The 19305-nt window shown below is 44.2% G+C and overlaps 1 protein-coding gene across 1 annotated transcript in view; it reads right to left on the bottom strand.

The window, feature by feature from the left end:
- Nucleotides 1-14266: 14266 nt before the first annotated feature.
- Nucleotides 14267-19305, bottom strand: part of PCCB (propionyl-CoA carboxylase subunit beta) — a 52710-nt gene continuing 47671 nt past the window's right edge. The window contains exons 11-15 of the mRNA XM_010975516.3: nucleotides 17352-17459; nucleotides 17000-17100; nucleotides 16514-16612; nucleotides 15569-15668; nucleotides 14267-14583 (exon numbers count right to left, since the gene is read on the bottom strand). Coding sequence (XP_010973818.1) covers nucleotides 14462-14583; nucleotides 15569-15668; nucleotides 16514-16612; nucleotides 17000-17100; nucleotides 17352-17459 — 530 coding nt within the window. The 3' untranslated portion in view covers nucleotides 14267-14461. The remainder of the gene's footprint in view (nucleotides 14584-15568; nucleotides 15669-16513; nucleotides 16613-16999; nucleotides 17101-17351; nucleotides 17460-19305) is intronic.

Raw genomic sequence — 19305 nt, 5'->3', positions numbered from 1 at the left:
GGCTCGTGGTAGTCATCCTGTTGTTCCTACAAGGCAAAGCTTCAAAGAGGTGACTTCTTGTCCTGCTGCAACAGAGTGATGAGGCATTCCCCTTTTACCAAAAACTGAGTTTGTTCTTTCAGATAACTTGTTAAATGATGGCAAAATTGCCGTGTCATTTATCAGTGAGGCTTTACCTTTTCAAGCGAGAAGACTTTTAAAACTAGCTCATCAGTTTTTTAACACTTGGATTTCCCTGGAGAGTGAGGGTGGTCAAGTTGGCTGTGGTCTAAGGGGAAGCGCTTGTGGGCTGAGTTTCGGAGGCGGCACTCAGGGAGCAGCAGCTGGGCCCCAGCCCCGCCTGAGTCCAGGCCCTGCGCTCACACATGGTCACTCCCAAGCAGTGCCCTTAGGGACCACTGGTACTCTGCTTGGCTGCGGAAGTGAGGGTTTCTCTTGACATTGCCGCCAGATGTCACTCTGAAAAAAACACCCTACACTTCATGGACCTGGCATGTTCTTTGCGCTGTGGGAATGAGATGGCCTAAGATGTCTGTGCAGGTGCGCTCTCCAGGCAGCCAAGGAGGGAAGGTGACGAGGATGGTCTCTGTGGCAGCTCATCTTGAAGGTAACATGCGTATGAGAGTGTGTGACTCCACCTCGGGATAAGCTTGCAAACCTCCTAGATGTGACTTGACTGTGACTTTGTTGGCCTTGCTCCCAGAAAAGGATCTACGAAAGAACCGTGTCTTCATGGGAGACAAAGGCTTAGTGGCCGCTCAGGCGCATCAGACCAAACTCAGGTAAGGTTCCATCCCTGCCCTCCTCAGTGCCTGGCCCTGTAGGGGTCTCTACCCAACGTCACTTTTTAAAGGACAGCTTTCTCCTCCCAAGGACACGTAAAGGAGGTGTTTCTGGTCACAAGGACAGTAGGAACATTGTCAGTACCAACCTACCACAGTGCCATGTTTTCCCAAATGTGCAGGCTTTGTGGACCCCACAGAGGCCCCAGCCTGAGGCTTTACCCATGAAGTGGCCACAGCTCCTGCTCGGAACGGTGGGGATCCTGCGCTGGCAGAGGAGGTGCAAGAGCGTGAGGACCAGTAGTTTCACTGGAAGAATAAAGCCACAGCCCTCCAGAAATCCTCTGGAACCAGAGGGACATAAAACACATCCGTCAAACAGGTGATGTCTGGATTGGTTCAACAACTCCATCAAGGGTATTGGGTGAGAGGCCTTCACAGGCATCGCTGGCTGGGCAAACCATATCTAAAGCACCAGCAAAAGGCATCAGTGCATCCAGAGGCAGAGGAGTGGGCTGGGGAGACCAAGACACGATCAGAAGAGAAGCTGGAAACAAGATGCAAACACAAGTCCTGGAAGGCTGCGTCGTGGGTGGGCTCCCGTTACTCCAGCAACTCAGAAGGACGACTGGCCGCCGTGCACAAGGTAGGAAACCTTCCCAGACCCAGCAGCTCCGCAGTCCCCAGTGGGGCGGACCACCACTTTTCCCCACTCCAACCCTTCGGGGTTCAGACACGCCTGTGGGGTGCAGATCACGGCTCTGCCACTCAGTAGCTTTGCGGCTCAGGGCGAATTAGTTTACTTACTAAAGGCGGGGACGGTTCCAGTAGGACACTCCCAGTGCCTCCTACCCTCACCTCAGTTCTCACCATGTTATCTGCTCTCAGTCTACAGACAGGCACTTGTCAGCGCTCCATTCAGTAAACCCAAGACCTTTTTCTTTGTCCTTCTAGGGCAAGGCCACCAGTTAGGAAAGGCATTCCTGAACAGCAGCCGGTGAGAAGACTTGCCACCATTCTCAAGGCATTCTGCCCTCCGCATGGCGTGGTCTGTTGACAGAGCTTCCAAGGTCTCGCAGCTTCATGTCTCCTTGGCCACCAGCTTTTCAGAGGCAACTTCTAGTACCATCTCCCCCGCAGGCTTCCAAAAGCCTCTTGCCCAAGTGCTTTACTGGGCTGTTTCCTGTACCTTATAGGAGGCCCAGCCATACACCCTTCTCAGCATCCAGATTTTACAACCTGGTAAGATACTTGTTAGACCCCTTCCTCAAAAGGCAGGGGAACCCCACAAGCTTGTGTGTACTTTTATTTTTGTATGGACTATAGCACACTCATCCCTAAAACAGCCAGATCCTAGGTTGGCACACCCCAGAAATTGGATTTGCCAGGCTATTTTAAGCTATTGAGCCTCGTGCTAACCAACCTGTGTGATTCTTCCTTAGCCAGGAGGCCTCTGAAAGCCCAGGAGTCTCCTTTTCCCAGTTTCCAATGGCTTGCAGTCTTACTGCTGGTGCCAAAAAGCAGTACCAGGAAACTCTGCCCCTAGGAACTCACCACCTAGTAAGAAGACAAAAATATACATAAGCCAAAAAATAGGAGGGGGGTGAGGAATGCACAATCAGGTGCTTAAAAAATAATTGTTATAAGCAGTCTGAGCTCGCAAGTTGAGATGCACTAACGGAGAACAGGCCTTGTGCATAAGCAGGTTGGAGCTGCTAGAGCAACACAGTGTCCCAAGGTGGAGGTGACAGGACTGGGCTCAGGAAACGCACTAGGCAAGCAAGGGAGGGGCAGACCAAAACCTGTGTGGACTGAAGACTGGAGAGCAGGGTACTAGCCACTGCAGGTGGCGGAGCAGAGGAATGCAACAAAATCTGTACCCATAGTCAGCCTACTAGCCACAGACGGCTTCCGGCTTAGAGGGAGGCCACAGAGACCAATGAGGGCACTGGTAACAGCACTCAGAGCCCAGCTAGAGTGGGAGGTTCCCATTCTCCAACTGGAGGGGTAAGAAAGATGCTCAAGAAAAATAACTCCAAGGGCATAAACCTGGCTACCAGGCATGGTGGGGTGGCTGGTGGAAATGGGGAAAGAGGATGATAGTCACATACTAGCTAAGGTCAAGTTTAGCTTAAAATGATGCAGTATCGAAGCAGGGCTTACAGACCTTTGAAGCTAAGTGTCTGGAACAAGGGAAAGTCACCAGGGGTGGGAGGACCCAGGGCTCTCACCATAGAGAAAAGCACACCCCAGGGGGCACCCTGGAGCAACACCCCATGCTTCAGCCTTTATGCTGGAATCACTTAAAATCACCATTTCTAGTATAACTTCTAATGCTTTATACATACTCAAGGATGGGGGGAAACTGTAAAGTGGTCTACACATACAGGACTTTGAATCTTTCAAGTCGATAACATATCTACCCAAGTTACTAATCTAAATAATATGTACCTTCAGTTTAAAACCAGAACTGCAACAAAAGTCTTGAACTTTAGGTTTGTTGTTGATAAAGGTGTAGCAGCTCTGAAACTTGTATTTATTGTAGGACTGAGCAAATGAGTAAAACACAGCCGACCTCGAACAACGCAGGTTTGAACTGCACTTATAAGCAGATTTTCAGTAATGAATACAGTACTACACAATCAGTGGGCTGAATCTGTGGGTGCAAAACCATGGATACAGAGGGACCACGTATAGGGAGGCCAACCATCAGTTTTACACAGTTCTTCAGCTGCTGGAGGGTGAGCGCCCCTAACCCCAATGTGGTTCAGAGGTCAAGAGTATATTGAAGATAATAGGAGCCCGTTTCATCCACATGGGAGAAGAAAGACCTAATTGTGGAATGAAAGGAAGGCAAAGAAGAACCTGTATATTGGACTGGAATTAAAAGTTTCAACTGAATTCATGATTCTTAAAATATATGTAATATATATACATATACATATTCCCCATGTACATATATATATATTCGTATAAATATATCCTAGTCTGCTAAAAATACCTAGAAGCAATGACACTCCAGTATTCATGTGGAAACCTGGTGCCAATGTTAGCTTCTAAGTGACATCTACTAAAAGAACTCTTATACAGAAATCACTGATTGTGGAGCAGGGCAAGGAAAATATAAGACGAGCCTGGTACATTATTCTTTGTCAAAAAATGGAAGTGCACAAGCAATTACTATGACATATCAAAAGGACTGAGGAACTAGCTTGAAGGAGCGCCCCTCTGGCCATATTAGGAAGTTTGGAGCATCAAAATCAATAATACTATATTTCTGAAGAACCCATGAGTCTACTTTTTCTTGGTTGAATGATAAAATATATTAATTCACTAAAACAAACATTTATGAAACACGATGTACCAAGCACAGATTTCAGTTATGAATAATAATATACGATTCTCAATCTCAAGAACGCCTTGGATTGGAGGATGAATGGGGCAGGGAGAAAAATGTAACAAACAAGTATGTGTGTTTGAAAACCTGATAGGGTGATAACATAATAAGAAAAATAAACTACTTCAGGAAAAATGTTTAAAACTGAACAAACATTTTGAGACTAAACTGTACTTGAAAAAAAAAAATAGGAGAGGGGGAGACGGAGAAGATGGCGGAGTAGAAGGACGCTCGCAGGTCACCCTCTCCCACAAAGACCCACCTCTACAGACCCACTCAGCCAACCAGAGCACCTGCGGAACTCTGACAGAACATCGCCCTCTTCAAAAGATAAAGACGCCAAAAATCTGGTAGGAGAAAAGGAAAAAAGAAAGAACAAAAGGCAAAGCAGCGCGGGACGGGTCCCGCGGGGAGGGAGCGGCAAAGGAGGACTGGCGCTCGCTCGCTGGGTCTCCCCTCTCCAACTGAGAGGCCAGCGGGACGGAGGGGGAGCCTCCGAGGCTCGGATCTGTACAGAGCAGCCCTTGACTAACAGAACTAAGTTAAATGGACACAGAGTGTCCCCCCGACACCCAGCCTGAGGCGCGGGCCGGCAGCGGCGGGCAGGGCCAGGCTGCACAAGCCGGGCGGAGGACAGAAGTGGCTGCACGGAGGCAGCCCCGGGGGAACACAAGGGGCTGCGCGCCGTGGCTGTGGGTGCACAGGGCAGAACAACCTGGGCCCTCCATAAAACAGCAAGGTTGATGTGCTCTCGGGGGGAGGGTGCACACCCCCATCTCTGAAAACCCACGGAAAGTTTTCAGGGGAAGAGAGGCGGGGCTCAGGCACAGCCGCCATATCCTCCGCACTTAGCACCCAGGCGGGGGCGGGGGCGGGGGCGGGGGTGAAACCCGCATCCGCACCGAAGGGCTTAGCAGCCTCAAAGGCCAGACTGAGACTGGCCTGCAGCCCGGGGCAGATAGGATCCTTCCATCCTGGTCCCTCAGAGAACTTGCTCCACAAAGACAAACAGGGAGCTGGGTTCTGGCTCGGAGCAGGGACAGGGCTGTCCTTCGGTCTTCCCCGAGCCCACCCGCGCGGAGCCCCGACCAGGGCGGAGCGCGCAGCCGCACAGAGCAGAGGAGCTACCGGCGGCGGCGCAGGTAGAGCGAGAGCGGCCCCCCCGCCTTTCGGGCAGGAACACAGCCCCTGACCGAGGTGCTGGGAGGGGGCACGACCCGCCCTCCTACTCGGCCAGTCTGCAACATCTGACTGCGGCATCCGGAGGGGCAGCGACCCGCCCGCCCACAGCAGAGAGCTGCACCTGACCCAGTGTTAGGAGGAGGCGCGATCTGCTTGCCGACCGGTGCTGGGAGCAGCACAGAAGAGGGCGCCAACGGAGGGCCTCTGAAAACAGCAAGCTGAGCTTCCAAAACAGGACGAAGACAGAAAGACCTCACATTAAAAGCACACAGACTCCAGGAGAACACCGACAAACCCCCCCCCTTTTTTTTTAATCTTTTTTACCTGTTCTACTTTCTATTACTCTCTTAATCTTTACTTCTTAATTCATTTCTATTTCTCTTGGGTTTTGATGTCCTGCTATTGATTAGACACAGGTTTCAAATATATCTATTCATCTCCCCCCCCTTTTTTGTAAAGGTTTTAAAAGGACGTCTCAACCCAATTAATACTCTGCTTCAACTCACTCTTCTATTATTCATTATACACTGTTTTCAAACCCTCTTTCTCCCTTCTTTTAAAATTCTTTCTCTCTCTCTCATTTTTTTTTCTTTTTTTCCTAAGTTCTATTCCTAAATAGGCATCAGATAGATAAAATCCTTAAGGACCAAAATAAACAACTGATACTCCATAAACCACAGTGCCAAAGAGGTACGAGCAAGATGAAGAAGCAGAAAAACCTTTCCCAATTAAAAGAACAAGAGAAATCTCCTGAAAGAAAGATCAACGAAATAGACATCGATAGCCTACTAGATCAAGATTTCAAAAAAGGAGTGATCAAATTGCTGAAGGAATTAAAAGACATAGTGTTTAGAGATATAAAATATGTCAAAAATGAAATTGAAGCTATAAAGAAGAGCCAAGTAGAATGGATAAACTCATTGACAGAGATGAGGAATGATCTAATAGCTATGCAAAGCCGACTAGATAATGCAGAGGAACGAATTAGTGATCTAGAAGACAGGGCAATAGAAAGCACCCATTCAGAAGAACTACAAGATAAGCAAATAAAAAATAATGAAAATAGCATAAGGGACCTATGGGATAATATAAAGCGTCCCAATCTTTGCATAATAGGGGTCCCAGAAGGAGAAGAAAGATCAAAGGGGATTGAAAAGGTTTTTGAAGAAATCATGACTGAAAACTTCCCAAACTTAAAGAAGGAATCAGATATCCAAGTACAGGAAGCTCAGAGGGTCCCAAACAGGAAGAACCCAAATAGACCCACACCAAGACATATCATAATCAAGATGGCCAGAGTCAAGGATAAAGAAATGATTCTAAAGGCAGCAAGAGAAAAGCAAAGAGTAAGTTACAAGGGAACCCCCATAAGGCTCTCAGCTGATTTCTCTACACAAACACTACAGGCCAGAAGGGAGTGGCAAGATATATTCAAAGCCCTGAATGAAAAAAAGATGCAGCCTAGGATCCTTTATCCAGCAAGGCTATCCTTGAGGATAGAAGGAGAAACAGAGTTTCACAGACAAAAAAAAGCTGCAGGAGTTTAGCAACACTAAACCCATGCTAAAAGAAATATTGAAAGGGCTATTCTAAATAGAAAAGCAGCAGGATGCTACAGAAATGAGAAATGCACAACTGGAAAGGTGATAACTCATGAATTACAAATAAAGTAAACATGAAATTATAAAAGAAGACATACAAATCACTGAGAGTGGGAGAGGGAGGCAGGGAAATACAGAATATTTTTTTCTTTCTCTTTTAAATTTTTTTAACAGTAGGATGGGTTTGAGATCATGTTACTATCAGTTTAATAAAAACAGTTATAGTAATGGGTTGATTGATTTACAAAAAAGGGTAACCACAAGCCAAAAATTTACAAAGGAGTCACAAAAATTAAATAAAATCCATGATAATACAAAGGAAAATTACCAAACCACAAAAGGAAGAAGAAAGGAACAAAGAGGATATACCAATTCAACTGCAAAGATAAGTTCAAAATGGCAATAAACACACATCTATCATTAATTACTGTAAATGTTAATGGACTAAATGCTCCAGTCAAAAGACACAGAGTGGCAGACTGGATAATAAAGCAAGAACCTTCAATATGCTGCATACAAGAGACCCACTTTAGGGAGAAGGACACATATAGATTGAGAGTGAAAGGATGGAAAAGGATATTCCATGCAAATGGAAAAGCCAAAAAAGCAGGTGTTGCAGTACTGATTTCACACAAAATAGACTTTAAAACAAAGGCCATAAAGAAAGATAAAGAAGGACATTTTATAATGATTAAAGGAGTGATACAAGATGAGGATATTACACTCGTTAATATATATGCACCCAATATAGGAGCACCTAAGTACATACAAGAATTACTAACAGAGATAAAGGGGGATATTGATGGGAATACAATCATAGTTGGAGATTTTAACACTGCATTAACATCACTAGACAGATCTTCCAGACAGAAAATAAACAAGGCAACAGAGAAATTAAATACTACAATAGAAAAACTAGATTTGGTGGATATTTTCAGAGCATTACACCCCCAAAAAATAGGATATACATTCTTTTCAAGTGCACATGGAACATTTTCCAGGATCGATCATGTACTTGGGCACAAAAGAAACCTCAACAATTTTAAGAAGATAGAAATTATCTCAAGCATCTTTACTGACCACAATGCCATGAAACTGGAAATCAACAACAGAGAAACAAAGGAGAAAAAAAGGAAAGCATGGAGATTAAACAATATGTTATTGAAAAAACAATGGATCAATGAGGAAATCAAAGCTGAAATTAAAAAATACCTAGAGACAAATGATAATGAAAGCACAACCACTCAAAACCTATGGGACACAGCAAAGGCAGTGCTAAGAGGGAAGTTTATAGCGATACAGGCCTTCCTCAAAAAAGAAGAACAATCTCAAATAAACAATTTAACCCACCACCTGAATGAATTAGAAAAAGAAGAACAAAAAGCCCCAAAAAGCAGCAGAAGGAAGGAAATAATAAAGATCAGAGGGGAATTAAATACAATAGAGATTAACAAGACCATAGAAAAAATCAACCAAACCAAAAGCTGTTTTTTTGAAAAAGTAAATAAAATCGACAAACCTCTGGCCAAACTCACAAAGAAGAAAAAAGAGAGAGCACAAATTAGCAAAATAAGAAAGGAAAATGGAGAAATTACAACAAACAAAATAGAAATACAGAATATCATAAGAGAATATTATGAAAAACTATATGGAACCAAACTGGATAACCTAGAGGAGATGGACAAGTTTCTGGAAACATACTGTCCACCAAAACTGAATCAAGAAGAATCTGAACACTTGAACAATCCGATCACTAGAAAGGAAATAGAAATAGCAATTAAAAACCTCCCTACAAATAAAAGTCCAGGACCGGACGGCTTCACCAGGGAATTCTACCAAACATACAAAGAAGAACTCATACCAGTCCTTCTCAAACTCTTCCAGACGATTGAAAAGGAGGGAATACTCCCAAACTCATTCTATGAAGCCACCATCACCCTGATACCAAAACCAGGCAAAGACACTACAAAAAAAGAGAATTATAGGCCAATATCACTGATGAACATAGACACCAAAATCCTCACCAAAATTTTAGCAAATAGAATCCAACAACACATAAAAAAGATTATACATCATGACCAAGTGGGGTTCATCCCAGGGACACAAGGCTGGTTTATCATACGCAAATCAATCAGTGTAATACATCACATCAACAAGAGAAAGGACAAAAACCACATGATCATCTCAATCGATGCAGAAAAAACATTTGATAAAATTCAACACCAATTTATGATAAAAACTCTCGCCAAAGTGGGTATAGAGGGAACATATCTCAACATAATAAAAGCTATATATGACAAACCTACAGCCAGCATAGTACTCAACGGTGAAAAACTCAAAAGCTTCCCACTAAAATCTGGGACAAGACAAGGATGCCCACTATCACCACTCCTATTCAACATAGTCCTGGAAGTCCTAGCCACAGCAGTCAGGCAAGAGAAAGAAATAAAAGGGATCCAAATTGGAAAAGAAGAGGTAAAAGTGTCATTATATGCTGATGACATGTTACTATATATAGAAAACCCTAAAAGGTCCACACAAAAGCTACTAGAGCTGATTGAAGAATTCAGCAAGGTAGCAGGTTACAAAATTAACGTTCAAAAATCAGTTGCATTTCTTTACACTAACGATAAATCAACAGAAGAAGAAAGTAAAGAAACAATCCCCTTTAAAATAGCACCCAAAGTAATAAAATATCTGGGAATAAATCTAACCAAGGAGGTGAAAGAATTATACACAGAAAATTGTAAACCATTGATGAAGGAAATTAAAGAAGACTTTAAAAAATGGAAAGATATTCCATGCTCTTGGATTGGAAGAATCAATATTGTTAAAATGGTCACACTGCCCAAGGCAATCTACAGATTTAATGCAATCCCTATCCAATTACCCAGGACATATTTCACAGAACTAGAAAAAATCATAATAAAATTCATATGGAACCATTAAAGACCTAGAATTGCCAAAGCATTACTGAAGAGAAAGAAAGAGGCTGGAGGAATAACTCTCCCAGACTTCAGACAATACTATAGAGCTACAGTCATCAAGACAGCATGGTATTGGTACCAAAACAGACATATAGACCAATGGAACAGAATAGAGAGCCCAGAAATGAACCCACAAACTTTTGGTCAACTCATCTTTGACAAAGGAGGCAAGAATATACATTGGAATGAAGACAGTCTCTTCAGCAAATGGTGTTGGGAAAACTGGACAGCAGCATGTAAAACAATGAAGCTAGAACACTCCCTTACACCATATACAAAAATCAACTCAAAATGGATTAAAGACTTAAACATAAGACAAGATACAATAAACCTCCTAGAGGAAAACATAGGCAAAACATTATCTGACATACATCTCAAAAATTTTCTCCTAGAAGAAATAAAAGCAAGAATAAACAAATGGGACCTAATGAAACTTACAAGCTTCTGCACAGCAAAGGAAACCAGAAGTAAAACAAGAAGAAAACCTACAGAATGGGAGAAAATTTTTGCAAGTGAAACCGACAAAGGCTTGATCTCCAGAATATATAAGCAACTCATATGACTCAATAAGAAAAAAATAAACAACCCTATCCAAAAATGGGCAGAAGACCTAAACAAGCAATTCTCCAAGGAAGACATACAAATGATCAAAAAGCACATGAAAAAATGCTCAATATCACTAATTATCAGAGAAATGCAAATCAAAACTACAATGAGGTATCACCTCACACCAGTCAGAATGGCCGTCATTCAAAAATCCACGAATGACAAATGCTGGAGAGGCTGTGGAGAAAGGGGAACCCTCCTACACTGCTGGTGAGAATGCAGTTTGGTGCAGCCACTATGGAAAACAGTGTGGAGATTCCTCAAAAGACTAGGAATAGACTTACCATATGACCCAGGAATCCCACTCCTGGGCTTGTATCCAGAAGGAACTCTACTTCAGGATGACACCTGCACCCCAATGTTCATAGCAGCACTATTTACAATAGCCAAAACACGGAAACAGCCTAAATGTCCATCAACAGGGGACTGGATAAAGAAGATGTGGTATATTTATACAATGGAATACTATCAGCCATAAAAACCGACAACATAATGCCATTTGCAGCAACATGAATGCTCCTGGAGAATGTCATTCTAAGTGAAGTAAGCCAGAAAGAGAAAGAAAAATACCATATGAGATCGCTCATATGTGGAATCTAAAAAACAAAAACAAAAACAAACAAACAAACAAAAACAAAGCGTAAAGGACAGAAATAGACTCACAGACAGAGAATACAGACTTGTGGTTACCAGGGGGGTGGAGGGTGGGAAGGGATAGACTGGGATTTCAAAACTGTAGAATAGACTACACTGTATAGCACAGGGAAATATACAAAAAAGGTTATGATAACTCACAGAGAAAAAAATGTGACAATGAGTGTGTATGTCCATGAATAACTGAAAAATTGTGCTGAACACTGGAATTTGACACAACATTGTAAAATGATTATAAATCAATAAAAAATGTTAAAAAAAAAAAAAATAGGAGAAGAGAAAGCTCTTCCTTCCAGTAGAGCACCAAGTAATTAAATGCAAATATGTTAGGGTTAGATTGGAAGAATTAATATTGTTAAAATGGCCATACTACCCAAAGCAATCTACAGATTTAATGAGATCCCTATCAAATTATCCAGGACATTTTTCACAGAATTAGAGCAAATATTCCTCAAATTTATATGGAATCACACAAGACCCAGAACTGTTAAAGCATTATTGAAGAAAAAGAATGAAGCTGGAGGAGTAACCCTCCCAGATTTCAGATAATACTACAGAGCAGCTACAGTCATCAAAACAGCATGGTATTGGTACAAAAACACGACATATGGATCAATGCAACAGAATAGAGAGCCCAGAAATAAACCCACAAACTTTTGTCAAATTGATCTTTGACAAAGGAGGCAACAACATACAATGGAGTAAAGACAGTCTCTTCAGCAAATGGTGTTGGGAAAACTGGACAGCTGCATATAAATCAATGAAATTAGAATACTCCCGCACTCCATACACAAAAATAAACAAAATGGCTTAAAGACTTAAACATACAACAAGACACTGTAAACCTCCTAGAAGAAAACATAGGCAAAATATTATCTCACATACATTTCAGAAATGTTCTCCTAGGGCAGTCTACCCAAGCAATAGAAATAAAAGCAAAAATAAACAAATAGAACCTAATTAAACTTACAAGCTTTTACACAGCAAAGGAAATCATAAGCAAAACAAAACAACAACCTATGGAATAGGAGAAAATATTTGCAAAAGATGAGACTTCAGGGGCTTAATTTCCAGAATATATAAACAGCTCATACAACTTAAGAAAAAAAAAAAAAAAACACCCAATCCAAAAATGGGCAGAAGGCCTAAACAAGCAATTTCAACGAAGATACACAAATGGCCAACAGGCACATGAAAAAATGCTCAGTATCACTAATTATCAGAGAACTACAACAAAACTACAATGAGGTATCACCCACACTAGTCAGAATGGCCATCATTCAAAAGTCTACAAACAATATATGCTGGAGAGGGTGTGGAGAAAAGGGAACCCTCCTATATTGTTGGTGGGAATGTAGTTTGACGCAGCCATTATGGAAAACAGTATGAAGGTTCCTTGAAAGACTAAAAATAGGCCTACCATATGATCCAGCAATCCCACTCCCAGACATATATCCAGAGGGAATCTTAATTCAAAAACATACCTGCACCCCAGTGTTCACAGCAGCACTATTTACAATAGCCAAGACAGAGAAACAACCTAAATGCCCTTTGACAGATGACTGGATAAAGAAGTTGCAGTATATTTATACAATGGAATACTACCCAGCCATAAAAAATAATAAAGTAATGCCATCTGCAGCAACATGGATGAACCTGAAGGTTGTCATTCTAAGTGCAGTAAGCCAAAAAGAGAAAGAAAAATATCATATGATATCACTTATATGTGGAATCTTAAAAAAAAGACAAACAAACTTATTTATAAAACAGAAACAGACTCACAGACATAGAGAACAAACTATGGTTACCAGGGAGGAAGAGGGTAGGAAAGGATAAATTGGGATTCAAGATTTGCAGACACTACTACTATATATAAAATAAACAACAAGTTCATACTGTATAGCACAGGGAACTATAATCAATTATCTTGTAGCAACTTATGGTTAAAAAGACTATGAAAATGAATATATGTATGTTCCTATATGACTGAAGTATTGTGCTGTACACCAGAAACTGACATAACATTGTCAACCAACTATATACTTCAATAAAAATATATTTTAAAAAATAATGATAATGATAAGGTTAGAAATATAATATTTTACAACCAACATAGAATAGTTGATTGAGGCAAGAATCACCAATGGATACTAAAAGTACTGGATGAAAGTGTGTTGACAGGCCTAAAGAATGCCCCCTAGATTACTTATCAAGCACAAAGAGAAAATTACAAATGCTGTAACGTTTGCAGCCACCATCTTAAACCAAGGGATCAGAGTCAATTTTATCAATAATAGGAAAAACTAACATGTGCTTCCTAATGTGATACGAGGGAAGAACAGTCTTGTGTATTACACTAACCGGGATCTAAATACCCATAAAAAATCAGAAAACCCAAGCTGAGGGACAATCTACAAAATAATTGCTCAACACTCTTCAAAAATGTCAAAGTCGTGAAAGGCTATGTAAGACAATGAGCCTTGTTTCAAAGGCAATAAACATTGACATTTTGGGGGACAACAGGTCATGATTCTGTAACTTAAATGGGTCAATATAAATAATAATGATATATTTATGTAAGAGATGAAATGTAGAAAGTGTTAAGAACTGGAGAGTCTAGGTGAAGGCATACAACTCCTGCAACATTTTTGAAAGTTTAAAATTTTCCAAAATAAACATTTTAAAATGTAAGAACACATTTCTGGAAAGAAGTTGGTACAGGGTCCTATGCCTTCCCCTGAGCGTCTGTTCTGGCAGAGACACGCAACACCAAACTTCTCCTTTAATCCTCAACAATTCCTGGAGGAATTCAAGGACAAGGCACAGTATTTAAATACTATACCATTTTGAAGTAAGAAAATTGAAGCCTAAGCAGATAGGTACTTTGCTCTAAAAGCTCATTTTACCTTTAGAGAAAAAAATTAACTCCTGGGGAAAGAAAGGAAAATAATACACAGAGATGTCAAATAGGGGTCAGCTCTAGGTGACGATATGTGGTATTTACTTTCCAGTTTTGATTTTTCAGGTTTCTACCACAAAGAAATTATTCTCAAAAAATGCCAGTTAAGATTTTTAATAAACCAAATAATTTTACAGTAAGGCGCAAATGAAATCTTCCCAGAATTTAATAAACTTAGCCATTCCAAGTTTTACTGGTATTTAGGTTCCCAGATACCATAATTGCAAAAAGGCAGGGATGGATGCGAACAGCCAGGCAGTGACTAGCTCCCGGTTAATTTTTCCCTGATTCATTTACAATGGAATATTTGCATGTTTCCTCCAAGGGCGTTGCACCTTCTTGCTGGCCAAGACATCCAGGTCACAGCAGATCCGGGCGCGTGTGGAGGAAGGCTGGATGATGTCATCCACAAACCCTGGTGAAGCATAGAAAAGGCAGCAGATCATCCGCATCCCCAGGTGCTCCAGCCCGCAGTCCTGTGCTCAGCCTGGGCCAGCAGTGTGAGCCAGGCCCAGCTGGATAGGAGAAGGGCTGATCCCAGGAGCCCCCCGTTCCTCTGGCAGGTCCCAAACTTCTGGCCTAGGAACACTCGGCAAGAAAAGGAAAATCCGACCCCCTCCCTACCAAGATGAATTCAATAGAAAACAAAGAAAATGCGCTTTTCTTTTTAAAACATCACCACAATTCCTCCCATCCTGTACGGAAGCCCCTCTTGCAATGTTACTCTGCCACTCCTCCCACCAAGCAGCGGACTGTGTTTCTTCACCTGGCCTTGCTTTGGCCAACGGAATGTGGCAAGAGTAACACTACAGCTTCCAAACCTAGGTCTCAAGCCGCCTTGCAGCCTCCCCTCTCGCCCTCTTGCCGTCCTCGGGACACCCCGTAAAGCAGCGTGGACTAGCCTCCCTGAGAGTAAGAAACCCTGCAGACACAGTCTAGCTGACAGCCAGCACCAACCAGGTGAGCGGGGCCATCCTGCACTCTCCGCCCCAGTCAGGCTGCTGGTTGCCTGACGGACCCCAGGCAGGACCAGCAGAAGAACCACCCAGCTCAGCCTAGACCGAATCACTGACCCTCAGAACTATGAGGAAAAAGGGAAAAAAAAAAAAAGAGGGGGAAGTGGGGTGTTTCAGCCGCTTTGTTCTGGGTTGATTTTTCACAGTACTGGGTGACTGGAACAACACTAGGAACTGAAGCCACTTCGGCCCTGTTGTTCTAATCCTGGTTACAAAGCAGCCCGCACAGGCCCGCTGCCCCCAAGCGACGGCTGCCCAGGGATCAGCCAACCCTCCCTAGTTTCCAGATGCAACTGGAAGGGCACAGGCAGACTTCCTGGAGTAAAATAAGCAGCAAATGACCCAACAACTGAGCGAAGCTGCCCTCTCCACCACGGGCCCGACCTCTCACGGCTGCAGGAAAGGGGTTGGCGAACTTCTCAATGTACTCCGCCCGAGTGGCCTCCACGTCCTCGTGCCCTTTGAAGATGATCTCCACGGCGCCCTGCCGGGAGGGGACGTAGTGAGCGACCCGGGGGCCATGCCCTGGGCAGGCCTCCCTCCGCTCATCCTCACTGGGCGTGCTTCCCGTCCAGGTAAATCAAAGTGCACTGGAGAAAGCAACGCACCAGCTCCAGGTGGACACCGCCAGGGCCCAACCCCCGCACCCCGGGGGCTGTGATGGATGCTCAGCGGTGGCCGCAGGGACGGGCAGCCCAGGTTCTGTCCTACTCTCTCCAACTGCACTTATCCTTCCCTGAGCCCAAGATGTGCGGCCTATTTCCCACTGTTAATCCATGGTCCCTTCATCCAGGGAAGCAAAATGCTGTTTCCCTTTTTCACTATCCTGAGCCCAAAGGACACAATTCAGTGGCCAAATGTGGGCAGATTGAACTGCAAATGTAGAAAAATGGAGACTGAAAGATAAGCCTTTGTGTCAGAACCCCTAAACGTCAGCTTGGGGAGGGGGGCATCTGGAGTTACCTGGTTCAACCCCAACAGCTATTTCAAAGCAGGAAAGGAGTGGGGAGCAGGCCGCAACAGGAAGCGCCCTACCCAAAGTCACCGGGGTCAGGACTACATTTCGGCCTCTATGGGCTAAAAGCAGCAGCTCTGGGGCCCTCCCTGGGAAATGACCCAGCCCTCTCCCCTTTACTGACATCTCAAACCCACTCCAGGCTCCTCCCACCTGGGTATGAAGAGGGAAGGAGGCCCAGAGGGGCCTTGCCAAGGTCTAGACCCTTGGAGCCCTGGTCACCCCAGAGGCCCTGGCCACCCTCCAGCATTTCCCAGCTGTGCTTGGAGCTCCTACTGGAAAAATCCAGGAGAAGGGAGAGCAGGAGGCCTCACCTTTGCTCCCATGACTGCGATCTCTGCTGTGGGCCAGGCGTAGTTGATGTCACCACAAAGATGCTTGGAGCTCATGACATCATAGGCTCCACCATAGGCCTACAACAGATGCTGAACGTCAGAGCCTGAGTCAACCAGACCACGTCACTTTCAGTCCCCAAGAAGCCACTGAAATGAGGACAAAGAGCAAGAGCAGCCCTCCCTGGCTCCTGGGCCCATGTCCGTGAGGCCACGCAGCCGGGGCAGACAACACGGGGCACAGCCCACAGGCCTGGCACAGTTAGTGCTCACTGTCCCTCCCGGCTTTTCCCCACCGCTGCTCCCAGTTCCCAGAGATGATCCCCGCAGGTATGTCTGAGGGGCTGTGATTCTGTCCTGGAGACATCTTTATAAGGGCGAGAGAGGTGTACTCCTTGCAGCCTGGCTGCAACTCCTGGCCCTGCTGCTGGGAGTGTGGGCTGGCAGCCGCCCGCGGGAGCGCCTCACCTTCCTGGTGATGACTGTGACTTTGGGCACAGTCGCCTCAGCAAAGGCGTAGAGAAGCTTGGCGCCGTGCCGGATGATGCCCCCGTACTCCTGCGCCGTGCCTGGAGCGTGAGGAAGAGTTACCAGACACCCACAGAGGTCCTCATGAGGTCCGTCTGCCACTCTCAGCTGTGAGGCCTCCCCACTCCCCAAAGGGCCCGGAGAGGGCCACCCCTCGCACAACCCCGTCTTCCAGACACCCAGAAATACAGAGAAGGCACAAATCCTCAGGGAACTTTGCAAGATCTCCAAATAAAGGGGGTCCCTCACTGGGCAAAACCACCTCTCCAGGCCCCCTCTGTCAATAACTTACCAGGCAGAAAGCCAGGGACATCAACAAAAGTGATGAGGGGAATATTGAACGCATCGCAGAACCGGACAAAACGAGCCCCTTTCACAGATGAATTAATGTCCAAGCATCCTAGAAAGACAAAGACCGTCCAGGCTGAGCTTCCAGTCAATTGCAGTCCCACCCACACCAGGAACATGCCCTCAGCAGCCATGCAGAGCTTGTTTCAGAGGCATCAAAGTTTCCTCATCAGAGAGCGGTAAAGGGGCCACACTCCAGGAGAAACAGGGGAGACAGGAGAGCCCACCTGGCACTGGCCAGACGGCCCAGGAGTTGCCTCAGCCCTGAGGGCATGGGGTCTCCTGCTGGGAGCAGAGCCCAGAGCAGGGAGCCAGTCTCTGCCTTGTAAACAGACGGGCTGCTCCCACCTGACACACAGCTGGCCTCGTTCCTGGAGCCAGCAGTGGGAGGTATCATTCAGGGGCTGGTCTTAGTGTGCCAGCAGCTTTAAATCAGACTCTGGCTCCACCACTCACAGCTGTGAGCTGGGAAGTCACCTTTCTGAGCCTGAGAGTCCTCACCTGACAAGGACGGACGTTACCACCTCCTACCACAGTTGTAAGGGTTAAAGGAGATGGTATCTACAAAGTGGCAATTACAAGAGCTCACTTACTAGTAAATTCCCCTCCTGGAACAGTTTCCAGAGTTTGCCTGATACCAAACTGAGATGAGAGAAGAATGCAGACCAAAATCCCTCACGGACACAGATGCCCAAAGTCCTAAGCTATCACTGAATCAAATCCAGCAGTATATAAAAACACTGACGCACCATGACCAAGTGCAGTTTAACCCAAGAATTCAGGGCTTAACATGCAAAAAGCAATGAAGTTATTAAATAAAGGAGAAAAATCATATGGTCACCTTAAAAAATATAAACATCTGAGAAAAACCCAATATTCATAATGAAAAACTGGAAGCATGACAGAACTTCCGTTATCTGATAAAGAGTATGTATTAAAAAAAAACAAAACGATATACTCATGGATCAGAATAAATCAATCCCCAAACTGATCTACAACAGTGCTGTCCGAAAGAACCTTCTATGACTGATGGAAATGTTCTCTGGCTGTGCCATTCGACATGGGAGCCACATGTGGGGACTGAGCACTTGGAATATGACTAATAAGGGACTAAGTTTCTAATTGGATTTAATTTTAATTACTCACACTATTTTAATTATTTTAGATTTAAAGTTTAATAGCTAGCATACTGGACAGATCTGTATTTTCAAGCAATTTCTATCAAAACCATAGGGAATTCTTTTGTAGAAACTGACACACAGATTCTAAAATTCATATGGTAATACAAAGGAGACAGAATAGTCAAAACAATATTTAAAAAAAAAAGGAGCAAAATCAGAAGGCTTGCACTAGCCGATTTGAAGACTCACAAAAGCGCGGTTTCTCAGTCTCGGCACTGCCAACATTTCAGACAGGATAATTCTTTGTTGCGGGGAATTGACTTCTGCACGTAGGGTGCGCGGCCGCGTCCCGGGCCTCCACCCACCAGAGGCAGCAGCACGCCTTCCCCCCACCCCCACCATGACAGCCAAAAATGTCTCCAGCATTCCCAAATGCTCCCCGGATGGTGAAACTGCCCCTGGTTGAGAACCACCAAGAACTATAAAGTTACAGTAACCAAGACGATATGGGAGAGTTACAAAGGTAGGCAAAAACAACAAAACAGGACAAACTGTGAAGAAACAGACCCACACAACTGATTTTAGACCAGGCACCAAAACAGTTCATTGTGGGAAGCAAGTCTTTATAATAAATGACGATGGAACAATTAAATATTTGTATGGAAAAAAAGAAAGTAGACTCCAGTTTCAATCTATAATCTACACACAGAAATTAACCCAAAATGGATCATAGATCTTAACCCAGAACTACAAAGCTCCTAAAAGAAATATAGAATT

Source organism: Camelus dromedarius, chromosome 2, assembly GCF_036321535.1.
Source record: "Camelus dromedarius isolate mCamDro1 chromosome 2, mCamDro1.pat, whole genome shotgun sequence".
NCBI classification, from domain to species: domain Eukaryota; kingdom Metazoa; phylum Chordata; class Mammalia; order Artiodactyla; family Camelidae; genus Camelus; species Camelus dromedarius.
The sequence above is the reverse complement of the archived record's forward strand: the minus strand, read 5'-3'. Positions and strand labels throughout refer to the sequence as shown.